This window comes from Biomphalaria glabrata, chromosome 6 (assembly GCF_947242115.1).
Source record: "Biomphalaria glabrata chromosome 6, xgBioGlab47.1, whole genome shotgun sequence".
Lineage (NCBI taxonomy): Eukaryota > Metazoa > Mollusca > Gastropoda > Planorbidae > Biomphalaria > Biomphalaria glabrata.
In genome coordinates, this window is record NC_074716.1 from 3,472,564 (window position 1) to 3,492,059 (window position 19,496).

Sequence of the window (19,496 nt, forward strand, 5' to 3'; positions counted from 1 at the left end):
TATTAATTTTCGTTTATTTCCATGACGGTATCCATAAGTATTAGATTAGATCTGTATCCATGTCCTTATCGTATACTATAGTAGGCCTATATAAAATGTTTTTTGTTTGTAAAAAATTTTACATGTTTGGGATGTTCCTTCAGAGTTGAAGATAGTTTACTTCCTAGTCCAAACCTCCCGCAGGACGACAGGGGATGGGAGCGGGCAGGGTTTGAACCCTCGACCGTCGATAAATCCGAACGACGGTCCAGCGCGCAAACCACATGACCAGGCAGCCCAAACAGGGATGGTGCGCATATACCATACGTCCTAATATATACAGACTTTACTTCAAAAAAGATGATTACACGCTACGCGTGTCACTAGGTCAATCTAGTCATGCATGTTAACCTCAATGACTTAAATTCCGCCAAGTCATTGGTTTTCCTGGCAGACTAAGGCAACCCATCCCATGTTTTAATAGCACCAGTGAAGAAGAGTAGGTTATTTATACAAATTTGTCCAAGCCATAAGATCCCTACTTTAACAGTAGCCTACCAATTAGAATCTACTGTTAGAAAAGGCCACTAATGACTAATTTACACTTCGGTTTATGACCACAAAAATAATTCCAAAACTTGATCAGCCTTTCCCACAAAAAATAAAAATGTCAAGATCTTCGATTCCGAAACTGGGATGGCAGGACTGGTGCGCATATACCATACGTCCTAAAAGCTGACTAAATTACTAATACATGGCAGTGCAGAGCATGTTTGCATTCGCTTTATAGGACAAAATCTTATTCTCGAAATGCAGTGTAATATGAAACTCCCTGCCTATTGTAACATTTATAGAGTTTTTTCAACTTAAACTCACGAATATTCTTTCGAAACAATTTGTGTGAAGTACGGAATTGTTCTAACAAATGTAATATTTACTTCTGAGTTGGATCTATCTTTTCAGCAGTCCATTTCAGAATCAAGCCCTTACATTGGCTATTAGAGCAACATTAGAAATGTGGACTCAATCATGACAGGAAAAAGCTAGCTAGCCCTTGATCGCTCCTCGCGGAGAGGGGGAATATTGGCGTTTCAAGCTACGAGTGGAAGCAGCCAGCCATCTGCAAAGAACTAACAGCAAGAGAAGACCCAACCAACAGGTGTCATGTGCGCGGTCCATTTTTTCAAGGGGAAGAATATATATTACAATTTAATGAGAATATTGTCTTATTTAATATATCTTTAGAGGTCTATAGATAATAGCATGTTTGAAATTAACATTGTTCTATTTAGCACAACATCCACTAAAGACTTGATACTAATTATACAATTTTATTGACAACATCCACTAAAGACGTTATATACTAAGTCAACAAAAAAAAAAAAAGTACTTCAGTTCAATACATTTATTGAAATCACAGACTGAACACAGTAATACAACTTTCAACTAAAACTGAATATCTGGACAACCCAATTTTCACCAGATCAAACTATTATGATGAAACAAGTTTCCACTGAAACATTAATATTTAATTATCTTTAATTCAAAACCAAAAATTAACAAACAATGTGTATTGTTCAAATCAGAAAAAAAAAAATGCATGAAGATGATTTCAATGAAATAATGACCAAAAAAAAAAAGATTTATGATTGACAGAAAAAGTTCTGATCTTAAGAATAAAATGGCACTGCAGCAACAGCTATTCAGAAAATGCACTATCCTCCTAACATTTGAAGTACCAGTAAATCTACTTTAGTCATGTAAAGTGCGCCTTTCAATCTAAATGTCAATATTTTCATACACTGTAAGCAAAAAAAAAAAAAAAAAAAAGGAAAAAAGTTTTTTTTTAAAGACCTGTTTTCAAAGTATACTTTCTAAATCAATCCAAACAAATCAGTTCAAAACTTACAGCACAATAAAATTCTATTGTAAGCAAACTACTAATAAAGGGAAAAGAAACCTACACAGGAATAATATCAAAGTCGGAAAATAATCATTTATTACCTAAATACCAGAACAAATGTTTTTCCAAGTCTAACAGAATGCTGTTATTATATATAATTATATATACTAGTAATATGCATTCAATTCAATTTAGTAAACTGCTACATAAACAGGTATGTATAAATATACAGAGATGTATAAATAACTTTTCTATCAGCACAGAATCCAGCACAAGGCAAATTTGTGATTGGGAAACAATATTTTGAGACAAAACTTTTCAGAAGAAAAATGGGGGAAATTCTTTGCCCAACCATGCCTGGAGCAGTATACATTTCTGACTGGCATGTCACAAGCCACACCACCACAAAACATAGTTGACTCCAATGGACTAAGTTCTGCTCTCCAGGCAGGATTTTAAGGAACCAGGTAGCAGACATCATGAGCCATAGTTTATGCAGGGCTATAAATTTGACATCTCTACTTTAGAAGCTCATGATACAGATAATTTTTTTTTAAATATAAAAAGCAATAGTATATATATATATATATTCTGTAAAGTTATTATCACAGCTGAACCCATATTATGGTGGCTACAATTATACATTGTCACAAACGTCATTTCATGCGATTGGTTAAAATTTAAATGGGTAGGTCCATCAACTGTCAACTCTAAAATTCATTTTTTTACTGAATGAATGATGTATAACATGAGTAGAAAAATAAAAACATCATAAAATATTAGCGTTTACATTTTACAAAATAATTTTGTAAAAATAATTATAGCAGTATCAGGTTTACAATACCTCTGAAACATGTTTGCAAATCTGGGTTTTGTAGAAAGAATTTGAAAATAAAATTGTATTTATTACTGGTATAATCTATTTGACATCTTGGACAGGATAACCAACAATATAAATTATTTATTTACTTTAATAAACTGTCTTATTTTTAAGTTTCTCAAATGAAATGCAACAAAATACTGTAATTGGTCTAACACTGATGGTGATGTATTCATGGGGCTTTTACTACAGACATTATATTAGTAGGTTGTTTTTTTTTCTTTTCTATAAATTTTGTGAGAGGATATATGAAAAGAATTTAGAAAGTAAACATAGCTTAAAAAACAATGCCAATTTCACTCAGTATGATAAACCAACATGAATTTCACATTTTTAAATTGTAATGATATCACAATAAACAGGATTTTAGAAAACTGAAAGATTTAGCTTTTGAATCAAACTTGTCAACATGAAAGTTGCAGCCCATTCTGTTTGAAATCATTACTTATAGAAAGCATATGTTCTATGTATCTGCATGTGCAGATCTAACTCGTATTTATGATTAAAAGATGTATCACAAATTTTGCATCTCTTCATGTGAGTCTTTTCATGCTTGCGTAAAGTTGTTCCCCTTCCAAATGCCTTCCCACACAGGCGGCACACAAAGGGCCGGTCACCTGTATGGATAGTCATATGGGACTTCAAGTGACCATTCTTGAAGAACCTCTTTCCACATTCTCCACATTCAAATAAGCGCTCCCTGCTTTCGGAGCCAGAAGTGACAATCTGTGGCTGAGAAATGGCAATGATCTTCTCCACATCTTGGCCCTGACAGCTGGTAGAGGCCACCAAGAAGGACTCCTGCGCCGTGTCTTTATAGACATCGACTGGCTGCGAGATGATCTGATACGACGATGCTCCAGAACCTGAGCCAGTGTAGACGTGAGTGCTGGAGTTGTCACCACCTTCTGTGTTGGGAATCTGGATGAATGTGATGGTGTCATTCCTGCTGCTGCAGGGAGGTTGGGGGTGATATGAGGGGTTAAAGTGACCCATTGGCGCTGAGAATGAAGGAGTCAGAGCAATAGTTTTCTCATCAGCATCCAGGTTGCCAGTTATAGATGAATTGTTTGAATATTGTTTTTCCTCCTCATCAAACTCAGCGTAGTCCTCATTGTTTGCATCATCTTCATCAAGATAATGTTTCTCCACTTTGTGAAACGAGGTGTGCTTGGCGAGATCGTACTTATCCTCAAAAAATTTATCACAGTGACTACAAATGTGAGTCTTCATGTGTCTAGTGAGCACAGTCCTACGAACAAAGTCTTTACAACATAAAGTACACCTGTTAATGTTCCGCTCAGCATCAATGTACGAATACCTTTTGAACATATCTCGATTCTGTTTGGAAACAATAGGCGAAGGAGGCATTTTGCTACCTTCTCCAGTGATTTCTGCTTTCATTAAAGCAGCTTTCTTTCTGTGCCGATATTTGTGTTCCAATAGATCTGACTTGTCCTCAAAGAACTTGTTACAAAACTGGCAAACATGTGTTTTAAAGTGTCTTGTAAGTGTTGTTGGTCTGGCATATTTGCGTTTACAAATAGTGCAAGCAAAGATGTTGTTGGTTAAATCCAAACAGGAGTAATGATCAAATATTTGTTTGTTAGCTCTCACTATCTCTTCATGAGATAGTGTGTGGAGAAAATACACAGACCTGGGAACTTTAGGAGGTTCTCCTTCCAGAATGTCTTCCAGCTCATTGAGAAACTGGTCTTCAAAATCATCGTCTGATTCTGAGGACACCATTAAATAACCTTTCCAACCTTGTTTTGGTATATGAAGACGCTGAGCTTCGTTTTTTATTTCTTTCAATAGCTGCTTGACATGACGAGCTTTATGGGCAGCAAGTTTTTCTTTGTCTGTAAAGAATTTATTGCAATACTCACAGACATGGCATTTGAAATGATTCTTAAGATATTTGATCTCCTCAAATTGCAAGTCACAAAGTTTACAGACAAAACTTTTAGTTTCCTCATCTTTCTCTGTATAGCGGTCAAAATCAGCTGCATGTTTCTTTATAATCTCATTATGACTGTACATTATAGGCTTCTGAAGTGAATAACTGTCTTTGTTGTCGAGGTCAGACTCTCCAGAAGTCAGAACTTCAGACTCTAACACAGATTTAATGCCCTCAAACAAATCATCATCTGAATCTGAGAGCTCAGAATCATTCATATTATCATCACTTCCATCCAGAGCACTGTTGATAATATCAAAAAACTCATGGCTGCTAAGGATACTTTCATCATCAGAGTCACCTTTGGCACTTTCTTGCTGTTTTCTGGTTTCTTCTTCACTCGAGTCTTCACTTTCTGAAAATTTGGAAACACTGAACCCTGAGCTAGTGCCTTTCTTACCAGTTCTGCTCACAACAGGAATGGTGCTTTCTTCCAATGACGCACCACTAAAAAGCATTGTTGGAGCATGATGATTGACATGCTCCTTTAAATCACCGGCAGTTATAAATCGTTCATTGCATATTTTGCAGGGATAATTTCTCTCCATGACGTGCTGTATGTGGATATGATCCTGCAGATCCTTATCGTCAAAAAAGCTCTTATCACAAGTGTCACAGTGAAACATTCTGCCATGAAATCGCAAATGAATTTTTAATTTGGGCACTGACCCAAAAGTTTTCTTGCAAACTCCACAAACGTAAGTACCCTCATGCACTCTGCTATGGTTTTCAAACCGCTTCTCGCTGGAAAATGTTTTTTGACAGATTTCACATTCTAATTTGCCACCCTTAGCACTGCTAGTTTGTCCAGACTTGGCGGTAGACATCTTTTGTTTTAAATCTTTATTATGTTTGTTAATGGCAGCTTTGATGAGCATTTCTTGAGAGGGTTTATTTATATTCAGTGACTTGTGAGTCTTGACATGTTCTTTGAGGCGATACAAGTTAGCAAAGGTTCTGGAGCATACTTTGCAAGACAATAGGTTGTTTTTGGTATGAGAGCGTTTGTGAATTTTGAGAAGCAAGGCGTTTATGCACCCTTTCTGACAAATATTGCACACATGTTTAAAACTATGTGATTTGACATGCTTCTTATACTCAGATTTACAAAAAACAACTTTTTTACAATGCCTGCATGAAAAACCTTCTAGACGCACTTTGGTTTGAGAAGGAACAAATTGATCAACCTCTTTTTCACAGGTATTTGGAGGTTCCTTACTCTGCAGACGCAGCATGTTGTCCCGTTCATAACAAGCTCTAATGTGGGTCTGGGTTTTCATATGCTTCCTAAGAATACTTTCCCGCGTGTAGTCCGTGTTACAAATATCACAATGGAATGGCTTTTCTTTTGTGTGAGTCTGAATATGAGTTCTCAGATCTCCTTTACTTTTACATCGTGCATCACAGTATGGACAAGCAAATCTGTTGGTATGAGTTATGAAATGTTGTCTTAAAGTTTGCTTTTTGTTAAAAACCTTATTGCATTCCTCGCACTGATAGAGTGTCACACTGCCATCTTTGTTGAGAAGTGGTTTCATCATTTCCATATCCTTCTCTTTCACTTTAGCATTGCTTATTTTAGCTGCACTTCTCGTGCGTCTTTCCCGCTTTGGTTTATCAGTCTTAGAAGCTGACCTGGTCCTATATCTACGAGGTGGGTCAACAGGCGATATCACAACCACATGGGTAGCTGCACAAGAAGAATGAGAGCTAGATGAAGGACTTGTCCTACTTTGGGTATGGTTAACAGCGGCTGAACTAGGGACAATTGGAGAGGATGCAGTATTGGTAGCAATAAGCTGCAAGCTTGTAGCTAAAGTTTTGCCCAGAGAGTTATCTCCTGACAAAGAATGAATAGAGTTGGATTTGGAAGCTGGTCTGGACTCATCATCTAGGTCAGCTATGTCTGGTTTAAGGTCCACAGTATTTTGGGAATCCTCTTCACTCTTGTCTTGTTTGGAGGCAAGAGTATGATAATGGTAAGTGTCATAGCTATCAGAATCACTTCTTTTGAAAGAAACTCTCTCTGTCTTGCTTTTATTTTGAAACTGATTATCTTCGTCAGTTGAAATACTTCTTTTTATTTGACTTGGTTTACACTTTTTTTCTTTGTCCAACATAGTTTCAGAAAATACATTATCATCATAGTGATCAGCTTTATAGGACTCATCATTGGAATCATCATGACTTGACAATCGTCTCTTAATATTCTTTACTTTTTCTGCAATTTCCGCAGCACTGAATGAAGTAGAATTTTCCTTACTTTGTTTAGGCAACTCTTTCTTGCCTGCCCCTATGTCTAGCTGCTGGTTGTCCCAATCAAAACTGTCCATTGGCTCAGTCTTGATAACAATTTTCTCATCATCCATGTTTAGAAATGTCTAAAACAAAATGATCAAAACCTGGAGGCAAGCAAACAGTCTTTTCAGCTATTAGGGGCTCAAGTTACACTACCTTGAAGATAAAAGTCGCAGCAAAAAATGGGGTAATTCAGTTGCCAATATTTTCATTCTGAAAAGGAAATGTAAGACTACAGTAAAATATTAGGACTAAACATTGCAATTTTGGTATACTATTGTTTTTATTATTATCTCTTTATGTCTTTGTTTATACTCATTGAATAAAATGATATTAATTGAGTGTCAATGCAAGTAAAGCAGAAATCATATCAATTTAATTATATTTCCTGTTAGATACTACCTCCTAAGTAGACTAAAAATTTTTAGATACAGTTTCAATAACTCGTCAAATTTTACTGACAGCTGTTAGCGAATTTCCACTTGTTAAGGCACAATGCCTACTACACTGGGCTAGCAAGCTTTCAGCTTATCTGCTCAATGTTACGTCTACTACAAGTGGTCAATGTCAATTAATCAAGACGACATAGCTCCAACCTATTACAGGACAGAAGATGATGGCAGACATGGTATGAATCCAGGACCATTGTCAAAACAGTATGAAGCACATAATATGCAGCAGAACATTTACTCTCTTTTGTAAACTAAACAAATCTATATTTTTATAAAGCAATGATTTTTTAAAAAGTATAAACAAGGAGCCTTCAAACAATTTTAAAGCTTCTTGGGTTCTCCTTTAACTTATAGGTTGTCTGAAACATCAAGGAAAGGTGCATATTTTGCTATATCCCATACAGACAAAGCAAATGTCTGCTAGGAGCATAAAGAACATCTGGTAGCCAATGATTTCCAAAGTAAAAGTGAGAGCTCTTACAAAGCCTAATGATTTGAGACCCAAAGTAAAGCTAATGCTGAAGACAGATGCCATCAGTGCAAAGAGAACATTAAAGTCAAATTGATCTCTTAACATCTAGCAAACTTGATTTCTAAAAATAATAGCTCACCTATTACTGAAATCATGTTCTTGCAAACTTCTGCTATTCTTGAAATGAAGCATCATCTTTGAAAAAAAAAAAAAAAAAAACAACAACCATCAAAATGATTTTTTGTTATATTTTAAGTTGTATGTCATTTTCTATTAGAAGTAGTAAACTTGAAGGGTTATTTTTTTTACCAAATTTTGAATTTAAATAAAAACGTAAAAACTAATTAAATAAAAAAAAGAGAACAGTACCAGCTTATTTATGTAAACATTGGGGAGTAGACATTATCACATATAAAATTTCTTTTTAAGAAAATGAAAAAGAAAATTATGGCAAAATAAATCATAAATCATGCATAGCCAGCATTCTTACATGAATTTTCTTAGTTTTAAATATTTCATACATATGGACTTTCACTGCAACTGTACCCTAACTTTACCCCAAACTTACTTCAGAGATACTATATGCTGATAGCCAGTGATATGACCAGATGTTACCTTTTTGAATGAACTGGTGATAGGCATGTGGTGTTTTTAAGATTCATGAAACCCAAATAAAAGTAGCAATAAAATCATGAAGTAAGTACAGTTCAATGATTCTGAGATACTATTGTACAGCATTCAGTTGTTATTTAGATTTAATAGATAATCAACTTCATCATCAATCTCAAGGTAAATGAGGGCCTGAGAGGCTCAAATACTTTCCACCAAGAACCCTGGGAGAAAAAAAAACATGCGATTGTGTGCAATGGACTTGTACCAGCACTCCAACTCTTTTTCCCATTTTTATCATTTGGATGGTTGCTACAGCACGATGAAAGCTAACACTAGAGGATGCTGGATGGGTAGTTATGTTTTCCCTGGTAGACCAAATTGAATTCCTGTTGTCTAGTTCTAGATCTATGAGTTAGTTGTGGCTTTAAATCTACCTCTACACTTAAACTTAACTTGAGAAAAATTTGCAAGAACAGAAGACAAAATTCCAGATTTTAGGATATTGTCAATATTGTGTATTTTCTAACTAATCCACAGAGAAATCTATATTATATATTATATAAATATACAATATTTAGATCTATTTTTTTTTTTTTTTTACTAACCTTGACTTTGTTAGTCTAGATCTAGATTAGCTGTAGTTTATTTAGTCTAGATTTGGCCTTTTGATACCTTAGGGCGCCTTAGACCATCCCAAGACTCTGCTAGATCAAAGCCCATATCTTTGTCTTTAATGAGCTTGATACACTTCTTCAGCTCGTCTAGTCTAGAAAATAAGAAATTATATCTTCATGATATATACTATATATATAACATATATATATATATACATATATATATATAGGCCTATAAATTCTAAATGTCTATTGAACTAAGTAGAATCTAGATATACATATCTAGACTACCAATTAACAGTTGATAACAGATAAAAGCTATTGAAAAATTTAGATATAAAGATATAAGATCTAGTCTAGATATAATTATAATTTTTTTTAGATTTAATAGACCTAGATTAGATTAAATTAGAAAGATCTAGTCTAGATGATTCTGATGACTAATCTTTTTATTCATTTGTTATTTATTAGTCTAGATAGTAAAGATTTTTTTTTTTTACAGCAGCCCTGCTCTCCCTCTCACTTCTCTCCCCCCTCTGCCCTAATTATTGATCGACCATGCCAAGCATGGTATCCTCTACAGAGAACAAATTACTGAATATATTGAGCAGATTAGACACACAGGGTCTCAGGGTTTTTTTGTCAACCAGGTAGGCTACAAGTAAAGCCTAGTAAGTTGTGCCATCAGTTATAAGCAGCGAAGGCAGATATGAGATAAGAACATACTATGACTTAACCCAATCGTAACCATCACTTTAACACGCAGCACAAACAATAAAATGCTAGCACAACACACAGCCTCATTCAAGGTCATCATCTACCTGACCCTCTTTGACATCAGATTTATTTGTAACCATGCATGGTGACGCAGTATAATAGATAAAGCCAAGAGGACAGGAAAGAGCTGGAAAGCCATTAAAAAACTAGGAAGAGACTACGCAGAGTGGCGTGTTTTTACTGAGGCCCTATGTTCCATGAGGAACGCAAAGTAAGGATGATGATGCGTAGTGAGATATAACAACATATCTATTCTTATTGACAAACGGATGATGAGTTTATATATATTTACAGGTTTTTTTTTCTAGGACTAACTATTACGGAGATATAAAAATTGGGACGGCAGAGCTTAAGTTAACTTGTTGGCAAGATGTAAATGACTATAACAGTCACTAATAAAATGTCCAGATTCTAGATTTATCATACATTTATATCATAATATATATAGTATACAGTATAGTATACTATAGATTAGGGTCTAGATTATGATCTAATAGATGAATGTAGTATAGTACTGTAATCTGTAGGCTATGCAGTATGCTATATATCTAGTAGTCTACTCTGTCAAGATTTAGTCTAGCTCAGTGATGCCCAACCTCATTTGACCAGCGGGCCATTTTAATCTCCAGCACTCGTGTCGCGGGCCACATCAATGAAAACGTATATAGACGATAGGAAATTGACCTGAATTTGAAGTTATTCGATTAGAAACCCTTGGATCTATATTAAATACTTACATTAATGAATTGTATAATTGAAGCTTATTTTTTTCACGCATCAGATAATGGCCTAATTTCTGTACCGTACTTAAAATATGAGCAACTTTATAGCTAGCTTTACAACCGACTCATTTTCTTGTCTCTTTTTAGTAAATATTCCTATCGATCTACACTCTGTAGGCATAGTTAAACTATCTTTTATTCGCGGCTTAAATCGAGAATGTCGCCATATTTGTTTTATAATGCCATTTATAAGTTTTTCTTTTTTAAACAGTCACACTTTCTTTACAAATCAAATATGTTAGCTGATTATTTTGTTCCACAAAAAGTAAAGATCCGTTCCCTTTTCAGATAGATTCTACATTCAGAGCCCCATTTAATAAGCATACAAATATTAAAGGTCATAGTACCAATTAACTAAAGAAAAAATTGGGGGGCCCTAACGTAGATAAAGATACATTTGTCAACCTTTTTTTTTTTTTTGAATGGGGGATTTTCTACACATTGTGCCAACATTTTGGCGGGCCGAATGGAACCACATCACTGGCCCGCGGGCCGTATTTTGGGCATCTCTGGTCTAGCTAAATCTATTTTATATGAACTAGATCTAGATGATTTAATAGATCTATCTGCTATCTAAATCAATAGTAATAGATTGAGATATCTCTCTAGTCTCTAGTTATTTAGGACTAGGACTATAATCTATATCTAGATTTGGTTTAATTTAATTGACCAAATCAGTTTTAACTCTACTGTCTCTACTCACTAGACTAGTAGTGTCTAGTGACCTAGTCTTTTAGGACTAAGTTACTTCTCTTGAATTTGGTCTACTTTGAAATAATAGCTCTAGATCTAGAATCTAGTTAGTTTAAATCTATCTAAAGTGAGTTAAGGCAATAAAGCATTCACATTGACGACATTGTCACCATGAAATTTGAGTCATTTACTATGATTTACTCATTCATGATTCAGTCACTTATTATGACTTAAACTTAGTCACTTATAATATACTTATAAATAGATCTAAATAGATAATCATAATTCATTCAATCATTGTAAGTAATTAATAATTAATTTAACATACTACATACTAAGTAAGAGTCTAACAGTCAGTCTAACCTGAGAAGAGTCTAGATTCTATATTGATAATATTGACTATATATTTATAATAATTATAATAATAATATAGAGTCTAGATCTAGACTATTCTAGACTAGTCTACGAATACGATTGTACTTGTCTGTCGGGATTGTTAGTGTTATAAATAATACGTCAAATACTTTCAAATTGAGTCAGAGTAGATCATAGATCTAGAATCTATATCTAGATCTAGATGTAGACGTAGAGTAAGAGTGTAGTTACTCCCTAGTAGAGTAGATGTAAAAAAAAAAAAGACAACAATTTTTCAATTTAAATTGAGTATAAGAAAAGAAAGGTTTTCACTAATTTTCATTTCATACTTTCAAGTTATTAAAATTTAAGTTTAAAAAAAAGAGCTTAAACGATCTAGATCTCAAGTGGTTTAGACAAATCTAATCTAAATTAATCTAGATTCTAGTTTAACCTAAAATATTTCGAAACCTTTCCGGGTGTTTTCTAGCCTAGGCCTAACGTTTCGCAGACTCGTGCGCAAAGATGGTGCGCAGGCGCACCGTTACAGAAAAGCAGTAATACCAGATTTCGAAACATTTTCTCCGCTAGAAACTAAGATTCCTATAAAAACTCGTTATTTTTTAAAGAAAACAAAAACAGAATAGAATGTTTTATATGAATATAAAATATAATTGTAATTTTATTTGTATAGATTATTGCAGTAATACCAAATAAAGATGTTTTCTTATTTGACTAAACAGTTACTAGACAGTCTTTTGAACAACATATCAGGCAACATATTATTATAGATTTTTTTCGACGCATTAATAGAAATTTGTTCCGAATTTGTTTCCTTCAAATTTAGATCTAGATCTATATCTAGATATCTATCTAGATCTATATACAGTATCGCGGAGTTAATGTGAACGAAATAAATGTTGCTAAAAAAATAAGAATCTATCTATATCTTCTATATATATATAATTCTCTTCTTCACTCAAAAGTTTAAACAAGAAGTAAAGGAAAGATCACTCTGTAGTCTGCGAATAGTCCACGAGAAAAAAAGAGGGCGGGGGGGGGGGGGGGAGAACACGCGTAGTCACAAAATAGCAACCAAGAAATATCACTCTTTATTTATTTATTTATTTCTACCTCTGTTTAAAAAAAAAAGGGGGGGGGGGAGTGAGTTATATAGTCTGGTGTAACTAAAAAAAAAAGGGGGGGGGGGGGGTGAAATTCTTTTTAATTCTTAAAAATAGATCGGATCTTTGAATAATACTGATCTGATCTTAGCCCTATTTTAGCAAATAGCAGAAAAACTTTTTTAAAAAATCTTATCTTACATAGCCTATTACAGACGTTATTTCAAAAAAGAAGATAGGCCTAATTATAACGTCCTATGCATTTCACATATGTATGTTAATCAATGACAAACTTTTTTCCCCTAATCTTAATCTAGATATAAGGACTAACTGACTAAGTATATCTAAATATTATTTTAGCACATATGCACATGCCACTTCCAGGATATCGCATTTTCTCCCAGTAGTACTAGTAGTAGTAGAAGTAGTATTTTAGAAAAGAACGATCTCGATCATTCATTCTCTGGCGCAGCCAGGATCGAGTTTAATAGCAACTTAACGAAGTTCTGGATTTATACATGGTTTCTGTTGTCAGCACATGCCAGGAAATGATACCATGTTATCTATTTTTCACCAATAAACTCAAGCACTGGGTCGCCTTGCGGTTAACCGATACCGTGACCTTTCGATAGCTACGGGTTATAGGCATTTCGTGGAAGTGTTGTAAAGTTAAACCCTACGCCAGCCTTCTTTTCGACAACTGGTAGGCCGATAGTGAACTTAAAGATCTATACAAAATATATATATATATATATATGCCTATATCTCACACCAGCAATGTTGGTAGGATCCTTGTCTCAAGACTGCAAGTGAAAGCTTCAGCTTCTTCAAGAGTCTTATCTATCCATAATCTTGATGTGGATTCAGGAGCAATAGATCACATAGGCCTATAGCCATGCTATCCTCTCTACGATTTCTACAAGAGAAATCCAGAGAGAGGCTGAGAGACAAGCCTCTCATTTGCGCCGTATGGCAGCAGAAGTAGTCTTTTCAAACTTAGAAAATTAGAATGCTCTCCCAAACAACTAGATAGACTACAATTCAAATGGAATGTTTTTACGAAAAAAGCAACAACAATTATCTTGAAATTAATGTAGCCCAGTCAGCATTTTTTTTAGGTCAGCAGTGGTGTTAAACAGAGCAGTTAAATAGCAAATACTTTGGTCTATTATTTTGCTGTTTATTGCATTATGTTATTATGTTAGCAACGACGTAAACGAAGGTGTGTATCTTCATAAAATATCCTTAAGAAAACTCTTTAGTGTATTCAGATTGAGGAGCAAAACTTTAATAATTCGTTAATAATTAACTAATTAGTTAATAATTATTAATTAGGGAACTGCCAATGATGCAGATATCGTTGTATAATCGGCTATTCAGCTTCAGATTCTAGTTGGCCGACTGTCTGCTGAATGCAGAGTATATCAATTTAAACACTGTCACTATAGCCATGGTAAAACCTTTTATAGAGCTAGATGTAATGGGTGTAGTTTGCAATTAGGACTTTTCTTTGACTCAACTTTTTTTCTTTTGACCCACGCATAACCTAAGTCAGCTCTGCAAGTCTGTAACTGCACCTGCGCAGATTACCCCAGATCTAACCATATTTGAAAAACGGAGTCAACAAAAGAATCTACCAGTTGCATTCATACTCTCCCGCCTTGACTACTGCAACGCCGGCATGCTTACAGGTAGGCTATGCCTGATGACAAAATCGCCAGGATGCAGCGAATTCAGAACAACGCTGCAAGAATAGTCCTATGAAAAACAAGACATGATGTAGCCTACTCTCGTACACTACACTGGCTTCCTGTGAATGCAGGAATCGACGACAAGGTGACCACACATCAATGCATCTACAACAAAGAAATACCCTTGTACCCATCACTCCAAGTGTCATACACCTATGTAAACATTGCAAGCTAATAAGAAAAATTATAATTTAAAATAAAAAGACACTTAAAAAATGCTGAAGCCTATCTTCATTAAGAAATACAATTTTGAAAAATATTTATATAGGTGAAAATAATGAGGTACTTTGATATTGGCATGAGGGATATAGGGTCTATAATGTCTTTTTTTTTTAAATTATATGATTACAAAATCATTATATCCCTAACACTATAATCAAATCTTTGTCCCACTCTTACACATTAGTAAAGTACCCTTTCAGACATTGCTATCTCTAGGGTAGATGATGTAAAGATCATCTGTTTCTGTGACACGCGGTTAACGAGGGTGTCATGTGGCCAGCAGTCCAGCACAATGACCAAGCGCCCCTTTTCCCCAACTGGGTGGACTCAGAGGACCCCTAAAAATCCCAAATCAATAATCACAGTCTTTACCAGGATTCAAACGCGGAACCCCCGTTGTTGTTTTTTTTCAAAAGCCAAGCGCTTTACCGCACAACCACTGCGCCTCCCTCTTATACATTAAAACTGATCAATGCTCCTGGACAGTTGTAATAATTTATGGATCTTCATTACCGTATTATCTATTAGATTGATTATGTAAAGGATATAGAGTGTAATGGATTGGCCGACACTCGTAGGTCTACATCTAGAATATATAGGCCTGTGTTGTAATTGACTGTGTTAAAATTAAGAAAAACATCTTCCATTATCCTATCAAGGAAGATATTGAAAAGAATTAGTGAAAGAAGGCAACCTCGACTCACTCCAACTGTGGTTTTAAACCAGTCCCCAGTTGTTATTGTTGAAGTAGGCTACACAGCACTAGTGGCCTGCTTGTAGAGGTTCTGGATTACTTTCTGTTTTTATTTAGACCTATATTGTAGGGTAACGTGGGGCAAAAAGCCCTTCGGGGTAAAAGGCCTTTCTTATTTTTTGTGCGAGTGGCTTATTGGATGATTCAAATTAAGACTTCCTGAGATAGCTCACTTCCGTTCTTTTAATGCACATTGAGCTTGGTGTAGTAGCTTGTCAATTTATCGTCACAGATTGTGACAGATCACTTTGAATTTTTCTACCTATTTCACTATAAGGTAAGGGCTCATTTTATTTGTCTGTATTTTTATTATGTGTTATTTTATCCTTAATTGTAAATATTCTTTGCAAAGGATTTTCAATTGAAATCTTTATAGATGTTGCTATACTCTAAAAGCGCCATGGTCATGGTGAAAGTTAATATTATATAATATATTGATCGTTTCAACATCACCTATGTTGGGGTAAAATGCCCATTAGAGTTGGGGGCAGGAAGCCTTTATCGAAATCTGGTCATAAAAGATCTAGATGTATAATGTATAAAATCTAGAAATCTCTATAAATTTTAGACTTCATTGTCGCTAGATTTAAGATTATTCTAGATTTATATTTAACTAGATCTATAATATACAAATAATCTACAAAATTCTAGATTCTAGACTGGAATCTAAGAATAAATTATATAAATACAAGTTCAATAGGTCTAAAATGTAAATTAGAAAAATATATCTAAATCTAGATCTATTATAAATAAATCTAATAAAATATCTAGTCTAGATCTAGTAGATCTATTTCTATAACTATATGTCTTTATCATTATATAATATTATTATATAAATCTATAATAATAGATTTTTATTCTGTACACAATAGTGATTTGGGGTATTCTAGTCAATCAAGATGAGACAGCAATTAGTATGCGTATTTGTGATACTTAGATTAGAAAGTAATAGTAAGATCTAGTAGGGCTGTAGATCTAATCTATAAATTATACCATATTAGTAAGTTTAACTATAGATTTATATTTTCTGTTTGTAAAATGTTTCAGATGTTCCTTCAGAGTTGAAGATTATTACTTCCTAGTCCAAACCTCCCGCAGGACGACAGGGGATGGGAGCGGGCAGGGTTTAAACTCTGGACCACTGACAAATCTGAACGACAGTCCAGCGCGCAAACCGCACGACCAAAATATCTAGTCTAGATCTAGTAGATCTATTTCTATATGTCAGTATCATTATATTATTATATAAATCTATAATAATAGATTTTTATTCTGTACGCGATAGTGATTTGGGGTATTCTAGTCAATCCAGATGAGACAGCAATTAGTATGCGTATTTGTGATACTTAGATTAGAAAGTAATAGTAAGATCTAGTCTATAAATTATACCAGATTAGTAAGTTTAACTATAGATTTATATTTTCTGTTTGTAAAATGTTTCAGATGTTCCTTCAGAGTTGAAGATTATTACTTCCTAGTCCAAACCTCCCACAGGGCGACAGGGGATGGGAGCGGGCAGGGTTTAAACCCTGGACCACTGACAAATCTGAACGACAGTCCAGCGCGCAAACCGCACGACCAAGTAGCCATCCATTTTCTAGATCGTTATTATTTATTCTACTTTTGCCTGCTATGTTTGGAATTATATATATTTATCTTTTGAGATCCATAAGCTTTTAAAGTTTAAAATGTGCACAATTTAATTTAAAAAAAAAAAAATTTTTATTTTTTTTTTTCATTTCAGAAAATGTTAAGAAATTTCCAGAGAAAAACACAAGGCTCGTATGGTCAACATTCTTGACAGAAGATTTAAAAGCTATCACTGATGGGATGCCACTTAACAATGTCTCCGAAAAAATTACATTTATAATTATTAAATATTTCACTTGTACTTTTTAAATTTGTTTGTCAAAATTTATTATTTATGTTTGTGTATACCAAATATCGCAAGCTAAAATTATTTAAAAACAAATTCATGTGTTTATATAATTACATACTGGTACACTAATACATACAACTAAGAGCTGAAAAACGTAAAAATAATTTTTAAAGTTTTTAGTTTTCATTACTTTTGCTTCTGCATTTTAATCAATTTTCTTTTTTATCTTGTTTACAAACTAAAATTGAAAACAAAATTACCAGCCTAAATTTATACACAAAAACAAACATCTACGAAGAAAAGAAAATCCTTATTTGCTTGAACATAATTAATAATCAATTATCATTATTATTCTTGTGTGCAAGGATAAAAAAAAAATTATTTGAAAACAAAATTACACATACAAATATATATACACAATAATATATACACCTAAGAGATTTAAAAAGCAATTAAATTCTTTATTTACCACAATTTTTGCTTTGGGGGTAAGTGGCCCTTGGAAGGGCTTTTTGCCCCAAGTGTGGGGTAAAATGTCCCTTAAAATTTTTTTTTAATTTCATGCAATAATTTTTAGATGCATTGAAATAAATTTATTTTAAAAACTAATTTGTAAATTAGACATGTAACACTAAATGAAAACCAAATTTAAGATAAAATTATATTAATAAGCTAGCTTGTATAGGCCATAGAAGCTTAGGGGGGGCTTTTTGCCCCACGTTACCCTACTTTTCCATTGTCACTCAGAAAGCTTCATGTCGAACGCTTTCTTGTAATCAATTAAAGACATGAAAAAGATTCTTTTGGTGAAGGTATTTCTCCTAGAGTAGCCTATACTGAGGTTTAGAATTTGTTCTGTTGTGCTGCGACCTTATCTAAAATCCGCCTGTTCTTCTGATATAATTTTGTCTGATATCGGTTTTAGCCGGTTAATTAATATAACTTTTGGTAATGCGCATATACAATACTTCTGCAGCATTTGGTATACAACAAGGTTACAAAGACAGTTTGTGTGGAAACACTAACTCAAAATCTGCCCCCGAAGTGGTCCAGGTGAAAAGGCAGGTTTCAATATTTTCAGAAAGAACATCAGAATGGAGAAGAGAAGAATGGAGAAAGAAGGTTGACAGATCCTGTGTGGTGCCCCAGCAGTCCAGCAGACCAAAGGATAAGTGAATGTGAAGTTAGATGGCCTAACTGATGTCATAGAATGAATATCTAATTGATCAAATTGTTTTGTAAAGGGTCAATTTCTATTCAAATCCTCAAGAAAAAAAAATTCGTAAAAAAAAAATATTTTCCTTAGTTAAGTGACCTTACAACTTATATGCATACTAAATATTTTTTTCTCTTTAAAAAAAGTAAACATTCTTTTGTGTAAATGTAATACTTAGTATGACAAAACTTAACTTAGCAATAAAAATGTAAAAAAAAAATAATATTTTTTTTTGACAAAAAGTCTAAAACCGTTTGCATAAATGTGTTAAAAATATGGTAAACAGTCATATCCCCTACTAAAGAGCCTTCCGTGTTTGTTACTATTAATAGTGAATAGTTGTAAAAGTTGTGGATTTTTATGAAAACAACAACAACTGCTTGCATAAGTGATTTAAAAAAAAATAGAATTTTCACTTTCAGAAAAGAAAAAAGTAGCCGTTGCATCAGAACTTTGAATGGTCTAAAAATTATGATGTCGGATTTTCACTATCTTTTCTAGTTTACGAGATCTAACGGGACGGACGGACGGACATTCCACACAGAACTAAAAGCGTACGTCTTTTCCCCTTTCGGAGGCCGCAAAAAACAGCCCTCAAATTATGATCAATGTCCAACAGGGTTAAAAAGGGGAATCAATATATCAGCTGGAAAGTGTCAGTAGTCACATATAATATGGTCACATTCGTATATATGCTTGCGAATGTTAGGCGCTGCACATGGCTGCAGAACTATGGAGGAGGATCCTATTAATGGAATTAAGATAGGCCCTACT

At 34.1% G+C, this 19,496-nt stretch overlaps 1 protein-coding gene across 3 annotated transcripts; it reads right to left on the reverse strand.

The window, feature by feature from the left end:
- Positions 1-1,369: 1,369 nt before the first annotated feature.
- Positions 1,370-12,324, reverse strand: LOC106076903 (zinc finger protein 850-like). 3 transcript variants are annotated; one of them, XM_056032789.1, is made up of 4 exons: positions 12,248-12,324; positions 9,162-9,322; positions 8,084-8,139; positions 1,370-7,233 (listed from the first exon to the last, which is right to left on the reverse strand). In XM_056032789.1, the coding sequence occupies exon 4, from the start codon at positions 7,089-7,091 to the stop codon at positions 3,204-3,206; it is 3,888 nt and encodes a 1,295-aa protein (XP_055888764.1). In that variant the 5' UTR covers positions 7,092-7,233; positions 8,084-8,139; positions 9,162-9,322; positions 12,248-12,324; the 3' UTR covers positions 1,370-3,203. The 3 variants fall into 3 exon arrangements, with proteins under 3 accessions (XP_055888764.1, XP_013093167.2, XP_055888763.1); XM_013237713.2 differs by having other exon boundaries at positions 12,231-12,322; XM_056032788.1 differs by lacking the exon at positions 12,248-12,324 and adding an exon at positions 11,433-11,457.
- Positions 12,325-19,496: the final 7,172 nt, after the last annotated feature.

What these genes read in the sequence shown, in the direction of transcription:
- LOC106076903 (XM_056032789.1), bottom strand. Translation starts at nt 7,091, where the DNA reads ATGGATGATGAGAAAATTGTTATCAAGACTGAGCCAATGGACAGTTTT.